At 52.2% G+C, this 12,789-nt stretch overlaps 2 protein-coding genes across 2 annotated transcripts; one reads left to right on the forward strand and one right to left on the reverse strand.

Annotated features, from left to right (window-relative positions):
* Window positions 1-888: 888 nt before the first annotated feature.
* Window positions 889-5,021, forward strand: WDR38 (WD repeat domain 38). Its single transcript, XM_052648363.1, has 9 exons — window positions 889-957; window positions 1,460-1,580; window positions 3,112-3,228; window positions 3,340-3,437; window positions 3,763-3,843; window positions 4,064-4,195; window positions 4,317-4,466; window positions 4,808-4,855; window positions 4,947-5,021. The coding sequence occupies exons 1-9, from the start codon at window positions 889-891 to the stop codon at window positions 5,019-5,021; spliced, it is 891 nt and encodes a 296-aa protein (XP_052504323.1).
* Window positions 5,022-5,261: 240 nt separating this feature from the next.
* RPL35 (ribosomal protein L35) lies at window positions 5,262-9,526 on the reverse strand. Its single transcript, XM_052648365.1, has 4 exons — window positions 9,453-9,526; window positions 8,907-9,043; window positions 7,761-7,842; window positions 5,262-5,447 (listed from the first exon to the last, which is right to left on the reverse strand). The coding sequence occupies exons 1-4, from the start codon at window positions 9,453-9,455 to the stop codon at window positions 5,298-5,300; spliced, it is 372 nt and encodes a 123-aa protein (XP_052504325.1). The 5' UTR covers window positions 9,456-9,526; the 3' UTR covers window positions 5,262-5,297.
* Window positions 9,527-12,789: the final 3,263 nt, after the last annotated feature.

A 12,789-nucleotide genomic window follows, 5' to 3' on the forward strand; every position in this document is an offset into this window, starting at 1 on the left:
AGGTCCCAATTCCTTTCCTATTGGCTGAGTGACCTTGAGCAAGTCCCCCCACCTCCTGGAGCCTCAGTTTCTTCATCTGAAAAATGCACGTTGAAACCAAGTCCTGTTCTTCCTGGTTTCAGCTGAGCTATCCAACAAGGATCTTGACAACTCCTGGGGCCTCCGTCCACGTCTTCAAATGGAACATTTCGCGCTGCTAGGAATGTTACCGGAGACTTCACTTTTCAATGTCCTGTGCTGCGCATACTGCCTCTGGCTCTCCACATCCTGGAGGGCCCCGATGAAAATCTAAATATCATATCGTTTCCAGCGGTTACATGGGAGCATTTCAGCCCCAGTACTGGCCACTCCTGGAGGAAAAGGGTCTTTGGTCCAGAGTGGGCCCTCATGGGCACCTATCTTGTGTCATGCCTGGATCCCTGGCGGGCAGGGATGGGACTCCCCGTTGGGCAGATGGGGAAACAGGATCCTCTCCAACAGGCTTGTGTGCCCTTAGCACTGTGCCTGGGTTCGGTGCAGCCGCAGAGGCTGACGCGGTATGTGGTGCTGGCGTGCCCTCTAGCGGCCGCCGGGCGCCATCCCGCCCCGCGGCCAGAGCTGCCCAAGGTCCGACTGCCCGCGGTTAGGGCACGGAAGTTCCTTCCTGGAGCCATCCGCTGTCCATCCTGCTGCTGTCCCACTTCCCCCGGGCTGGGAACAGTCTCTCCCAGACTCCCTTCTCATGGCTTCCCAGAGACCCCAGAGCGGCTGCGTGCCCCGCCCCGATTGCCATGGAGACCGCTTGTACACAGTTTCCCCCTTCCCCTCCACCTTGTCCTAAGTCAGGTCCGCAGGCCGGACCAGCACCCGCCTAGGAGGGAGCCTGCCAGGGCGGGTGGCCTCAGGTCCATGAACAGCAGGCCCCGAGGGAAGCTGGCCGTGGGGAGAGTGAAATTCTTCGGCCGGCACCGCGGGGAGGTGAGGTTCTGTCGACCTTTCTCCAGACAGACCTTGGGCTTCTTGGCTTTCGAGTAGTTTCTGGTTCTGCGTGGTTCGGGAGCTCGAGTGTTCCCCGAGCTCCAGTTGCAGAATGGGGTCTAGAATTCTAAGCTGTGGTTCCAGAGAGGGTTCAAACTCCTAGCTGATTCCAGTGTTCTCTGGACTCTGGCTTAAGAGGGAACTCAGGGCACAGAGCAGATTTTAAGCTAGTTCTGGACTCCAGTTCTAAAACGGGATCTTGGCTTCTAAACAAGGATAGCTCTGAGCCTCAGGCTCTGGTTTTACAAGACAGCAGAGAAGGCTCCAAGCTCTTGACTAGACTGCAGAGTGGTTCCTGGGTTCTGGTTGTTGAGAGGCTTGAAGTCCAAGCTCCGACCCAGGCTCTTGGGGCAGTGTTTAGGGCTGGCTCAGGAGTCTGGAGTTAGGCATGAGCAGAAAGTGTTTCTTGCCCCAGGATAGGCCTTTTGTACTTTCCTTCCAGGTCAACTCTTCTGCCTTCTCTCCCGATGGCCAGAGGCTGCTCACAGCCTCTGAGGACGGCTGTGTATATGGCTGGGAGACCCAGAGCGGGAGGCTGCTGTGGAGACTGCGTGGCCACAAAGGTGAGGCTCTTCAGCCCAGATTGGGAGACTGAGGCCCACTGACCTGTTCTGCATTCCGCAGAGTCTACCAGCATTTGAGCTGGGCGTCCCAGCAAGAAGCACCAGTAGGGCTGGGGTGGGAGGGCAAGGAGATGGGACCTGGTCCCTTGGGTCCGAGCCTGACTGACAGACCTGGACTCAAATCCTACCACTTAAATCTAGGTAATACCACATTCAGTTCAGTTCAGTCGCTCAGTCGTGTCCGACTCTTTGTGACCCCATGAACCGCAGCACGCCAGGCCTCCCTGTCCATCACCAACTCCCAGAGTCCACCCAAACCCATGTCCATTGAGTCGGTGATGCCATCCAACCATCTCATCCTCTGTTGTCCCCTTTCTCCTTCTGCCCTCAATCTTTCCCAGCATCAGGGTCTTTCTCCAGTGAGTCAGCTCTTCGTATCAGGTGGCCGAAGTATTGGAGTTTCAGCTTCAGCATCAGTCCTTCCAATGAATACCCAGGACTGATCTCCTTTAGGATGGACTGGCTGGATCTCCTTGCAGTCCAAGGGACTCTCAAGTCTTCTCCAACACCACAGTTCAAAAGCATCAATTTTTTGGTGTTCAGCTTTCTTTATAGTCCAACTCTCACATCCACACAGGACCACTGGAAAAACCATAGCCTTGACTAGACGGACCTTTGTTGGCAAAGTAATGTTTCTGCTTTTTAATATGCTGTCTAGGTTGGTCATAACTTTCCTTCCAAGGAGTAAGCGTCTTTTAATTTCATGGCTGCAGTCACTTTCTGCAGTGATTTTGGAGCCCAGAAAATAGTCAGCCACTGTTTCAACCATTTTTAAGTGTACAGCTCAGTAGCATTATGTTCACTTTCTTGTGCAACCGGTCTCCACAACTCTGTACCCCTTGAACTCATTTCTCCCTTCCTCAGCCCCTGGCAACCGCTGTTCTGGCTTCTGTCTCCAGTTTAACTAAGTACCTGGTGTAAGTGGAATCATAACAATATTTCTTTTGCTGACTGACTTCACTTGGCGTAACGTCCTTTATATTCGTTTACCCACTTTTTTGACTATGATCGAAGTCAAGCCTTGTCACTTTCTCTGTGCCTCTTATTTCTTTAGAATGGGGATAATAGTCACTATCCTATAGAATGAGATTAATGTAAAGTGCCTGGCTCCCAGTAAGAACTCAGTAAATTATAAAGACAAGGAAAATCTGATAGTTATAGGGCAAATTGGTTCATGTTATACTAGGCAAAGTCCAGGGGCTGGGGAGCTCAAAGAGGATAATGTAGAACCTAGGCTGGGCTGAAAGGAGTTTCTGGGAGGTGCTTTTATTTGTTCTTCCAGATGGGCAAACCAAGTTTGCCATTTCAGGCCAAAGGCATGGAAGCCCAGGAATTTTCCAGCTGGTTGGAGGATAAGGGTTAGAAGGGTGGAGGCAGGCAGTGCAACTGAAGAAATCAGCAGGGGTTTAGACTGCAAGGGCTGGAGGTGGAGGGTAGTGCCCTATTCCTTGACCATGTCTGCCTGCCCCAGGCCCCGTGAGGTTCTGCCGCTTCTCCCCTGATGGCCGCCTCTTTGCCAGCACCTCCTGTGACCGCACTGTCCGCCTGTGGGATGCCGCAGATGCCAAGTGTCTGCAGGTCCTAAAGGGTAAGTGGGCTGGGGGGAGACTGGGAGCCAAGCAGCCAGGCCTGGGTTCCCTTTCAGACCTTGCTGTGTCCTGTGCCACCTCGACTCTCAACACTTGGCGGGTGTCTACAGGTCACCAGCGGAGTGTGGAGACCGTCAGCTTCAGCCATGACTCAAAGCAGCTGGCCTCTGGTGGCTGGGACAAGAGGGTGATGCTTTGGGAGGTGCAGGTATGTGGAGGGGCAACCAGTGAGGCCTGGGATCCTGAGGCCCTTCACACTGGTCACCCTTTCCCAATTGGGAAAGGTGGTTCCATCTTCACCACTGCCCATGTGCACACCTGGTGTTCCACTCCCTTGCATCTAGCTGCAGCCACCTCCCCAGATCCCCTCCCAACCACCCTTGTACCTCCTCTGCCATGAAGTCCCCCCTCTTCTGTCAAGGCCTTGGAAGCCCCTCCAACCCCTATACGGCATGACACTACCCAGGCAGGCCTGCACAGGGTCTGACCCATCCGAAGTGGAGCTCTCGGAAGCTCAGGGCTCTCTTCTCCAGTCAGGCCAGGTGCTGCGTCACTTTGTGGGACACCGAGATTCTGTCCAGAGCAGTGACTTCGCACCCAGCTCAGACTGCCTGGTGAGCCATCTCTGCCCCGGCCCCAACAAGATGAGGCAACCGGGAGCCCAGCCCCATTTCCCCACTTGGGCCAGAGTGGTTAAAATCCCACAACTTGACTTAGCTTTTCTGAGCCTGTCCCCTCCCTAAAATGGGGATTCTGCACGTGAGATGGTGCCTGCTTCCTGTGGGCGTGGCCAGCTGAGGAAGCAGGCTCCACACTCAGGGCAGCTGTCTGCAGGCCACTGGCTCCTGGGATTCTACCATCCGCATGTGGGACCTCCGGGCAAGGACCCCTGGGATCTTCCACCAGGAGCTGGAGGGTCACAGAGGCAACATCAGCTGCCTGTGCTACTCACCATCTGGCCTACTGGTGAGCTGGGCTGCCTGAGTTCCAGGGTGGCTGCCAACTACAACTCTGAGGGTCATGGGCCACTTAGGGGGCAGAGGATGCAGTCCCCAAACCTGTATGCTTAGAGCTGTCTGCTGTCCAGGCATCTGGCTCCTGGGACAAGACCATTCATATCTGGAAGCCCTCAACCAGAAGCCTGCTCATCCAGCTCAAGGGCCACATCACCTGGGTGAAGAGCATAGCTTTCTCCCCTGATGGGCAGCAGCTGGCCAGCGCTGGCTACTCCCACATGGTAACCCCTCCAGGCCTTCCTTCCTGCCAACCCCTACCCCACACCCTCCCAGAGCCCTGAGCAGGTCCAGAAATGTCCACTTCCCTATCTGCCCTCAGTAGGCTACCAGGGGTAGAACCCAGATACCAACCACTTCTGTACCTAATGCCTGGCACTCATGCCTGCACTGGCCCAAATATTAGTACTGCTGACATTTCTGACTCAACTTCAGGGCAAAGAAAATACTGCACCGAATGTCTGTGTATTACCCAGCCCTTGTTAAACACACCTCACGGACAACAAAATTTTGTCAAAGACACCAGCCTGTAAGACTTCCCTACCCTTCACCTTTTTATTTCCAGGTCAAAGTCTGGGACTGCAACACAGGCAAGTGCACCGAGACTCTGAAGGTAAGGTCCGTGGCCGAAGCAAACAAGGGTGCAGTGGAAGGTCTGCTGGGGAGGCCTGCACCCCCAGAGCCCAACATTATGCTTTTGGCAGGGGGTTCTGAACGTGGCCCATGCCTGTGCCTTTATGCCAGACGGGAAACTCTTAGTGTCTGGAGCTGTTGATTAGACAAAATGTCAAGTCCACCACAGATCACCTTGACTTGCGCAAAGAGAACATCACCATCTACAGCCCTCACACCTTCTACCCCTGCCTCTCCATGCCCAGGGGGCACAGGCCCAAAGTAACCATAATAGAGCACCCAACAGATCCCTACGGCCAGGGCAGCAAGCCTGCTGGAATCCATCGGGCACCTGGTAACCACAGCCACTTCCCCAACAACTGAAGCCCCTATAAACACAAAGCAACGCCAGCCAGTGGTCTGTTTTATTGACAGCTGGATGCTCAAGCCTTAACTGCATACTTCCGGAGGGGGTACAGCCGCTCCTTCCGCTGCTGCTTCTTGGTCTTCAGGTTCTCTTCATGCTTGTTGAGCCGGCGGCGCATGGCACGTGTTTTCTTGGGCCGCAGATCCAGGGGCTTGTACTTCTTGCCCTGGGTGAAGAAAAGCAAGGTGAACCTGAGGACCAGGGTTTGGGAGCTACTGCAATACCTAAGGAAGCCCCGGAGGTTGGAACTGAGGTGCCAGGAAGTGACTTGAGCAAAATGTGTGTTGGGGAGATGTCTCCTAGGTACCTGTGGTGACAGTAACACTGAAAACATGCATCTAAGGAGAAGATCTGGCTTGGCCAAGGCCATCCTGCTATGAGGGGCAAAGCTCCCCACCTCGGCTCCTGTTCTCAGGCCTTTAACAGGAGATGGGTCATCTCTCCATCTCTGCTCTCACTCCACTCCCTCCCCTGTCAGTCTAGGCTAAGGCAGCTGTGATGGTCCCCTTTGTTCTGCAAAGGCCCCTTGGGGCCTCTTTCATCTGAAGCACTGTCCTGTGTGCTGGCTTAGCCACAAATGAGACCTGCTCCCTGCTCAAGGAGTTCCCAGCCCACCAGAAAACAAGTGGTGCGTTGGTGTGGAGGAGGAAAGAGATTGTGGAAGGTTTCACCTCACGACTGACAATAGCCTCAAAAGCGAGAAGCCAGAGTGGGCATAAAAGCCCTGGAGAGTGACAGCTCAGGCTGGGAACTGCCAACAGCCTGGAGAGGTAGGCACAGGGCAGGTGGGTGTGAGTTAATGGGGTTCAGTTTATGAACAGCCTTGGGGCAGAGAACTGCAGGGAAAAAGCTACACAGGAGATGAGGGCAAGCTCTGAGGAAAACCTGGAAGTCTGCCCATCCACACCCCTCATACCAGCTGATACAGGTCAGGGCTTCCTGCTTTCAATCTGCTAAGCACCTAGAGGTCTGCTTGTCCAAGAAAGCAGCCATAGCCACACACGCTGTTTAAATCCTCCAGTCACTATAACCATGTTACCAGGCACAGGGGGCCAGAGGTTAATGTATTAAAAAGTGCCGACACAGAGACCTCATCTACACCCCCTGGAGCCCTGCCTGGCTTGTATGGTGGAGTGTACTCACTGGATGGTCGAGGCAGTTCTTCCAGGCCATACCTCTACACGGTTCCCTCAGAGCCTGATAAACATTCCAGACCCAATTCTCAGAAACACCCCCCCCCAACACACACAAATGTACACAGGTCCAGGGATGGCAGCAAGCCTAGCACACCGTGGCAACTTAGACATGTCAAACCCTCCAGTCATTCAAACACTAATTGGGTGTTGATGTGAAGCCATTTTGCAGTCAAAGCCCCCTAATCAATAATCTTTAAGAGATTATAGAATAATCTGGGTGGGCCTGCTTTAACCAGCGGAAAGGCCTTAATGGCAGGGATGTGGCTTTCTCCAAGAAATCCCACCTGAGGGCAGCAGCTTCAACCAAATCTTTAGCTCTGCTTGCTCAGGATCCTCTCTTCCGGACAGAGGGCACCTCCTCCTCAAGCAAACAAGTCATTCCCTTGTAGTAAACCAATGTGTGCATGAAGTGAAAGTGAAAGCCACTCAATTGTGTCCAACTCTTTGCGACCCCATGGACTATACAGTTCATGGAATTCTCCAGGCCAGACTACTGGAATGGGTGGCCTGTCCCTTCTCCAGGGAATCTTCCCAACCCAAGGATTGAACCCAGGTCTCCTGCACTGCAGGCAGATTCTTTACCAGCAGAGCCACAAGGGGAGCCCAAGAATACCAGAGTGGGTAGCCTATCCCTTCTCTAGCTGATCTTCTGGACTCAGGAATTGAATCAGGGTCTCCTGCATTGCAGGCGGATTCTTTACTAACTGAGCTATCAAGGAAGCCACGAGTGCGTACGCATTCTATAAAATCTCTCACTGGTTCAGCTTCGTAGTTTAATACTAGTTTTAGGCACAAGCCCCAGAAAACAGTTGTTAAAAACTCTAGGCTGTGAGGGACAGGTACCTGTGGCAATCTCCCAGAAGCACTCAATCCACCCCCACCCTATGGGTTGGAATCTCAATCACTCCATCTATTGCATGTCTGTGATGCCAGGCAACTTAACCCAAGTCTTGAGGTCCTCATTTGAAAAATGAGAATGCCAGATACTTGATGGTGACTGACACACCAAGACAAGTAAAACATTTAAAGAGTCAATCCTCCTAGACTCCCCAAACTCACCCAGCTGGTGAGGTTTTATTCAAAATCCAACTCTACCCAGACTCCCACACCTTTGATTCCTTGACAACTGCAGCCGCATGCAGTCTGCATGCCATGTGCTAGAAGGCTCTAGAAAGCCCAGTCCCAAGCACCCCAGCTGGAGCTCACCATACCACCTCTCGGGCCTAGGGAGAGCTGGAATTTTGCTCCCTGTAGCCAAGCACCGTTATCCTTTCTCCACTAACCTTATAGAATTTCCTGAGGTTCTCTTTCTGAGTCTGGTTAATGACGGTCAGTACACGGGCAATGGATTTACGAACCACTCGGCTACAAAACAAGAGACAATCAATGAAGATGTGTAAGACACCCAGCACTCCCCAAGGTATCTATTTCAGGGCCTGACCCAGATGTCACAGGGCAGGGGCATTCCCCATCAGCTCACCCACATTCACCCAGGAGGTGCCTAACCCAGCCCAGGAGGGTGTTCTGGAGGCAAGAGAAACAATACATGAACATCCAAGGAGAGGCGACACGAAGCAGCTGGCACAAACAGTGTTTTCCAAGAGCTGTGAGGTGTTCAGTGAGGCTTAATGAGGGGAAGTGAAGGGCAGCCAGGAAAGACCTTTCATCCCTGGCCATATATCCTAAGGGCTACAAAGAAGACCTAAGCAATGTGGATCTGAATAAGCTCACTGGAGGGAACCATGCCACAAGCTGGGCCACTGGGAGGGGACAAGGCTGAAGATAAGAAAAAGCTGGGGATAAGTGAAACATGTCCTCAGGCTGAACGAGGGCTGATCAGTAAATGGTTGTAAACATCGTCTTGATTCAGCATGCACCACCGTAAAATTACTGGGGGCCAATTTTATAGGATAGGAGAAAAACATAGGTGGTGTGCCAATCTGCACATGAGGTAGAATGTGGCAGAAGTGGAGTTTATGCCCCAGCTGACTAACTCCAAACTAATGTCCCTTTCTCAAGTTTTGATTCTTGACCCCCATACACCAGTAAGTTACACTACAACTAAAATAAAGGACGCAAGGGATGCCTCAACCAAGTGAAAGAGGCTTGGGAAAAACCTCAAGTGTTGGTGGGAGATAGAGGAATGGGGTCAATTAGACATTCAGAGGAGGCATTAAAACGGGACTTCGGGGGCACTTAATTCTTCCTCTAGACAGTCAAGCCGTTACATCAGGAAAAAAGACCACAGATCAAAAGCAGGTAAGGGCAACTGGTCACCACGCGCCTCGGCGTGAGAAAGAGGCACCTAAAGAGGCTGAATAGAAACGGCGCCACGTTGTGACCCACGGAGCCATGGAAAGGGCAGTTAAACGGACAACTCCTCAAGGCCCCTACGTGTGTCCCCGTACACTTGCCGCCAGTTCACTTACATCTTCGAGAGTTTGGAAGCCGCGCCGCCTGTCACTTTGGCCACGCGCAGCTGGGACAGCTCCACCTTCAGGTCTTCCAGCTGTTTCAGCAGCTCCTCCTTCTTCTTGCCGCGAAGGTCTCGAGCCTTAATCTTAGCCTGCCCGATAGAGCAGGTCTGCGTCAAACACCTCCCCTCCACTTGCATCGTAATCCGCCCCTCGAGGCCAAGCGCCTTGCCCCGGGCCAAGGGGGCTCTGGAGACCCAGCACTACCCGCCTCGGGCACGGCAACCCAGACCCCAGCAGCCGCGCCCTCGCCCAGTCCTGCTGCGAGGCTGGTCCCCTACTCCCATTCCGCAGACGGAAAGACGGAGGCCCCGGGAGCGCGCGAATACCTCTCGGGGCCCGGGCCTGAGGTGGGGAGAAGACTGAGGTGGCGCTAGGCCACTTCTCAACGCGTTCCACAGGTCAGGCTGGCAGATGGGTTCTCAGGTCTTGCCACACGCCCTCCATCCCGGCCCCTGAGCCCCACGGTACGCGGATGGCGGCCGATTTTTCCACACTCACCATGGCTGTAGAGTCTGCCTCCGCTGCCTTCTTGGAGGGAAAGAGGAAGGGGCGGGGCTGACCTCCGCAACTACTGCCGGGTGGCGGCGGGCGTGGTCAATAGAGCGGCGGCGGGGGAGCCCTGGCTCCGCCCCTACTATCCCGCGCGGGCCCAGCCTCCCCACCCCCCGCCTTCTGGAGCGCTTTGGTACCGCCCACTCAGCCCCCGCACCGCCCTGAGGAGCCGAGTCCCGCCCTGAGGAGCCGAGTCCCCGCCCCGAGGAGCCGGAGTCCCGCCCTGCAATGAGCCTGTCTCTCCTGCGCGCTGAAAATTACTTTGTTGTAGTTCAGTCGCAAAATCCTATCCGACTCTTTGCGACCCCATGAAGTGCAGTTACGGCACTCTTTCCTGTGCTTCGCTATCCCCGGAGTTTGCTCACTCATGTTCACTGAGTCGGTGATGCTATGCAACCATCTCATCCTCTACCATCCCCTTCTCCTACTCAACCCTTCCCAGCATTAGGGCCTTTTCCAGTGAGTCGGCTCTTAGCATCAGGTGGCCAGATATTGTAGCATCAGCTTCAGCATCAGTCCTTTCGATGGATATTAAGTGATTTCCTTTAGGATTGACTGGTTTGATCTTCTTGCTGTCCAAGGGACTCTCAACCATCTTCTCTAGCACAATTCAAAAGCATCAATTCTTTGGTGTTCAGCCATCGTTATGGTCCAACTCTTACATCCATACATGACTACTGGAAAAACCACAGCTTTGACTATATGGACCTTTGTTGGCAAAGTGAGTGCTCTGCTTTTTAATACGCTGTCTAGGTTTGTCTTGGCTTTCCTTGCAAGGAGCAAGCATCTTTTAATTTCATAACTGCACTCACCATCCGCAGTGATTTTGGAGCCCAAGAAAATAAAATTCTGTCACTGCTTCCACTTTTTCCCCATCTATTTGCCATGAAGTGATGGTACTGGATGACATGATCTTTGTTTTTTGATTGTTGAATTTTAAGCAAGCTTTTTCACTCTCCTCTTTCACTGCCATCATAAAGGCTCTTTAGCTCCTCTTCACTTTCTGCCATTAGAGTGGTATCATCTTCATATCTGAGGTTGTTGATGTTTCTCCTGGAAAATTACGGAGATTTGGTCTGTTTCCTGCAGGGCAGTGGGGAAATTTCACCCTGGGGTGAGAGGCAACCTATTTGACCAATAAGACTGGAATTCATCCACTCATTTGTTCGTTCACTCATTCGGTACTTTTGCAGGCTGCCCAGTCTGGGCTACTCCGAGCTGGATGCCACTGTTCTGGGGGGGTCCAGGGGGTGAAGGTTGAGGGTTTTAGAAGGTGAATTAACATGGCCTCTGCCTTGGAGGAATTTAAAGGCTATGGTGGGTGGGGAGTGGTGGGGTAGACAGCTATAATGACAGCATGTATTATTTAGGGGGAAAGGCATTCATGGCCTTTTGTTAGTGAAACTGATCCGGTTTCAAATTCTTACTCTGTTGCTTAGTGCTAGCTCTCAGCAAATCCCTTCCCCCGAGTCTCAGTTTTCTCACCTGTGAAATGTAGTGTTTAGGAAGATCAGGAAGATAACATGTAAAACTCTTTGCACATGACCTGATGCATAACTGCTCAGTATCATTGATATTAATGTTCCCAGTTGAAATGAACACATAAATTGGCCCTGAAAGTTAAAGGGGGGACTTCACAAGGCAAAGTGCTCAGGCTTTCTGACTGAACAGTTGCATTTTTTGCCCCCAGCAGCAAGCATGAATCAGTGCCCTAGTGTCACTCCACTGCCATTAACAAAGGCACACCCACGCCTTAGAGCTCTATTTAAAGCCAGGTTGCCCCCTTGTTGCTGTCAGATGTCACCTCCAGGAAGCCTTCTCTCAGCCTCTTATGGGTTTCTGTTAATGAATCTTTAGCATTGGAGTAAATTGGGACAAAACCTCCCCTTGTTGATCTCTGTGCAATCAAACCTCTCTCTAACCCCAAATATATTGAATTAGAATGAAATTTATACATCTGCCTCCACATTCAACCTGGAAGTTCTCCAAGGAGCAGAACCATAGCTGACAACTGGTTTGGTTTTTCTCGCCTCCAGACCCAGCACATGGATACTTGTTGGATGAACTGAAGTGAGCTTTGTCTCAGATCACAGTGAGGCAGGCTTCTAGGAAATGGAGGGAAGTGGGGAAGAGAAAGCAGAGGGCATTCTTGGCATGGATTAGTCATAAATGGAGGTTGAATGGGGCACAGGGACTTGGCTATCATATTTTCCAAATGCTTATAGTTCTATTAAAGTTAATAATTGTGTACAGCTTTTCTGAACTTTATCTATTGTTCTTGTTGTTCAATCGCTCAGTTGTATCCAACTCTTTTCGACTCCATGGACTACGTCTGTCCTTCACTATCTCCCAGAGTTGCTCAAACTCATGTTCACTGAGTCAATGATACTACGCAACCATCTCATACTCTCTCGCCCCTTCTGACTGCCCTGTTTCTCTTACATGCCACATTCAACCCACCCCCAAATTTTATAGCTTCTGTCAGTGGCTCAGACGGTAAAGAATCTGCCTGCAATGCGGGAGACCTTGGTTCAATTCCTGAGTTGGGAAGATCCCCTGGAGGAGGGCATGGCAACCCACTCCAGTATTCTTGCCTGGAGAATCCTCATGGACAGAGGAGCCTGGCAGGCTACAGTCCATGGGGTCACAGAGTCGGACACGACTGAGCAACTAAGCACAGCACATCTTCAAAATACCCAGCCTCTTCCTACCACTGTTATTGGCACCTGATGGACATTGAGCCACCGTTGCCTGTCTCCTGGACCATTATTGTCACCTCATAAATTACCTGTTTGCTCTGGTTTCCATTCTCAGTAGAGCTGCCAAAAGGACCTTTTTCAGACTGAAGTTAGATCATGTCTCTTCTCTGCCCAGAACTTCCAGGGCTGTCCTGAGTTAAGACCACATCCTTTTCTCACATTCAAAGTCCCACAGCACCCGCCACTGCCTCTTCCCTCTTCCACATTGTGTTGTTTCTTCTCCTTAGGTTAAGGTTTCTTTGCATTTCATAAAGTGAAGTGAAAGTTGCTCAGTCCTGTCTGACTCTTTGCAATCCCATGGACTATACAGTCCATGGAATTCTCCAAGCCAGAATACTGGAGTGGGTAGCCTTTCCCTTCTCCAGGGGATCTTCCCAACCCAGGGATCGAACCCAGGTCTCCCGCATTGCGGGCGGATTCTTTACCAGCTGAGCCACACGGGAAGCCCCATCTTGTTTCTTTTTACTCTTCTGCTCCAGTATGGCCTTGCTTTTTCTGGAACACACCAAGCCTGCTCTGTGTTT

Source organism: Budorcas taxicolor, chromosome 11 (genome assembly GCF_023091745.1).
Source record: "Budorcas taxicolor isolate Tak-1 chromosome 11, Takin1.1, whole genome shotgun sequence".
Lineage (NCBI taxonomy): Eukaryota > Metazoa > Chordata > Mammalia > Artiodactyla > Bovidae > Budorcas > Budorcas taxicolor.

What these genes read in the sequence shown, in the direction of transcription:
- WDR38 (XM_052648363.1), top strand. Translation starts at nt 889, where the DNA reads ATGAACAGCAGGCCCCGAGGGAAGCTGGCCGTGGGGAGAGTGAAATTC. An exon ending in GAGACTGCGTGGCCACAAAG is followed by an intron (nt 1,581 to 3,111) that starts GTGAGGCTCTTC and finishes TGCCTGCCCCAG; the next exon opens with GCCCCGTGAGGTTCTGCCGC. An exon ending in AGTGCACCGAGACTCTGAAG is followed by an intron (nt 4,856 to 4,946) that starts GTAAGGTCCGTG and finishes TGCTTTTGGCAG; the next exon opens with GGGGTTCTGAACGTGGCCCA.
- RPL35 (XM_052648365.1), bottom strand. An exon ending in GCTTCCAAACTCTCGAAGAT is followed by an intron (nt 7,843 to 8,906) that starts GTAAGTGAACTG and finishes CTTGTTTTGTAG; the next exon opens with CCGAGTGGTTCGTAAATCCA. An exon ending in ACCTCAGGAAATTCTATAAG is followed by an intron (nt 5,448 to 7,760) that starts GTTAGTGGAGAA and finishes TTCTTCACCCAG; the next exon opens with GGCAAGAAGTACAAGCCCCT.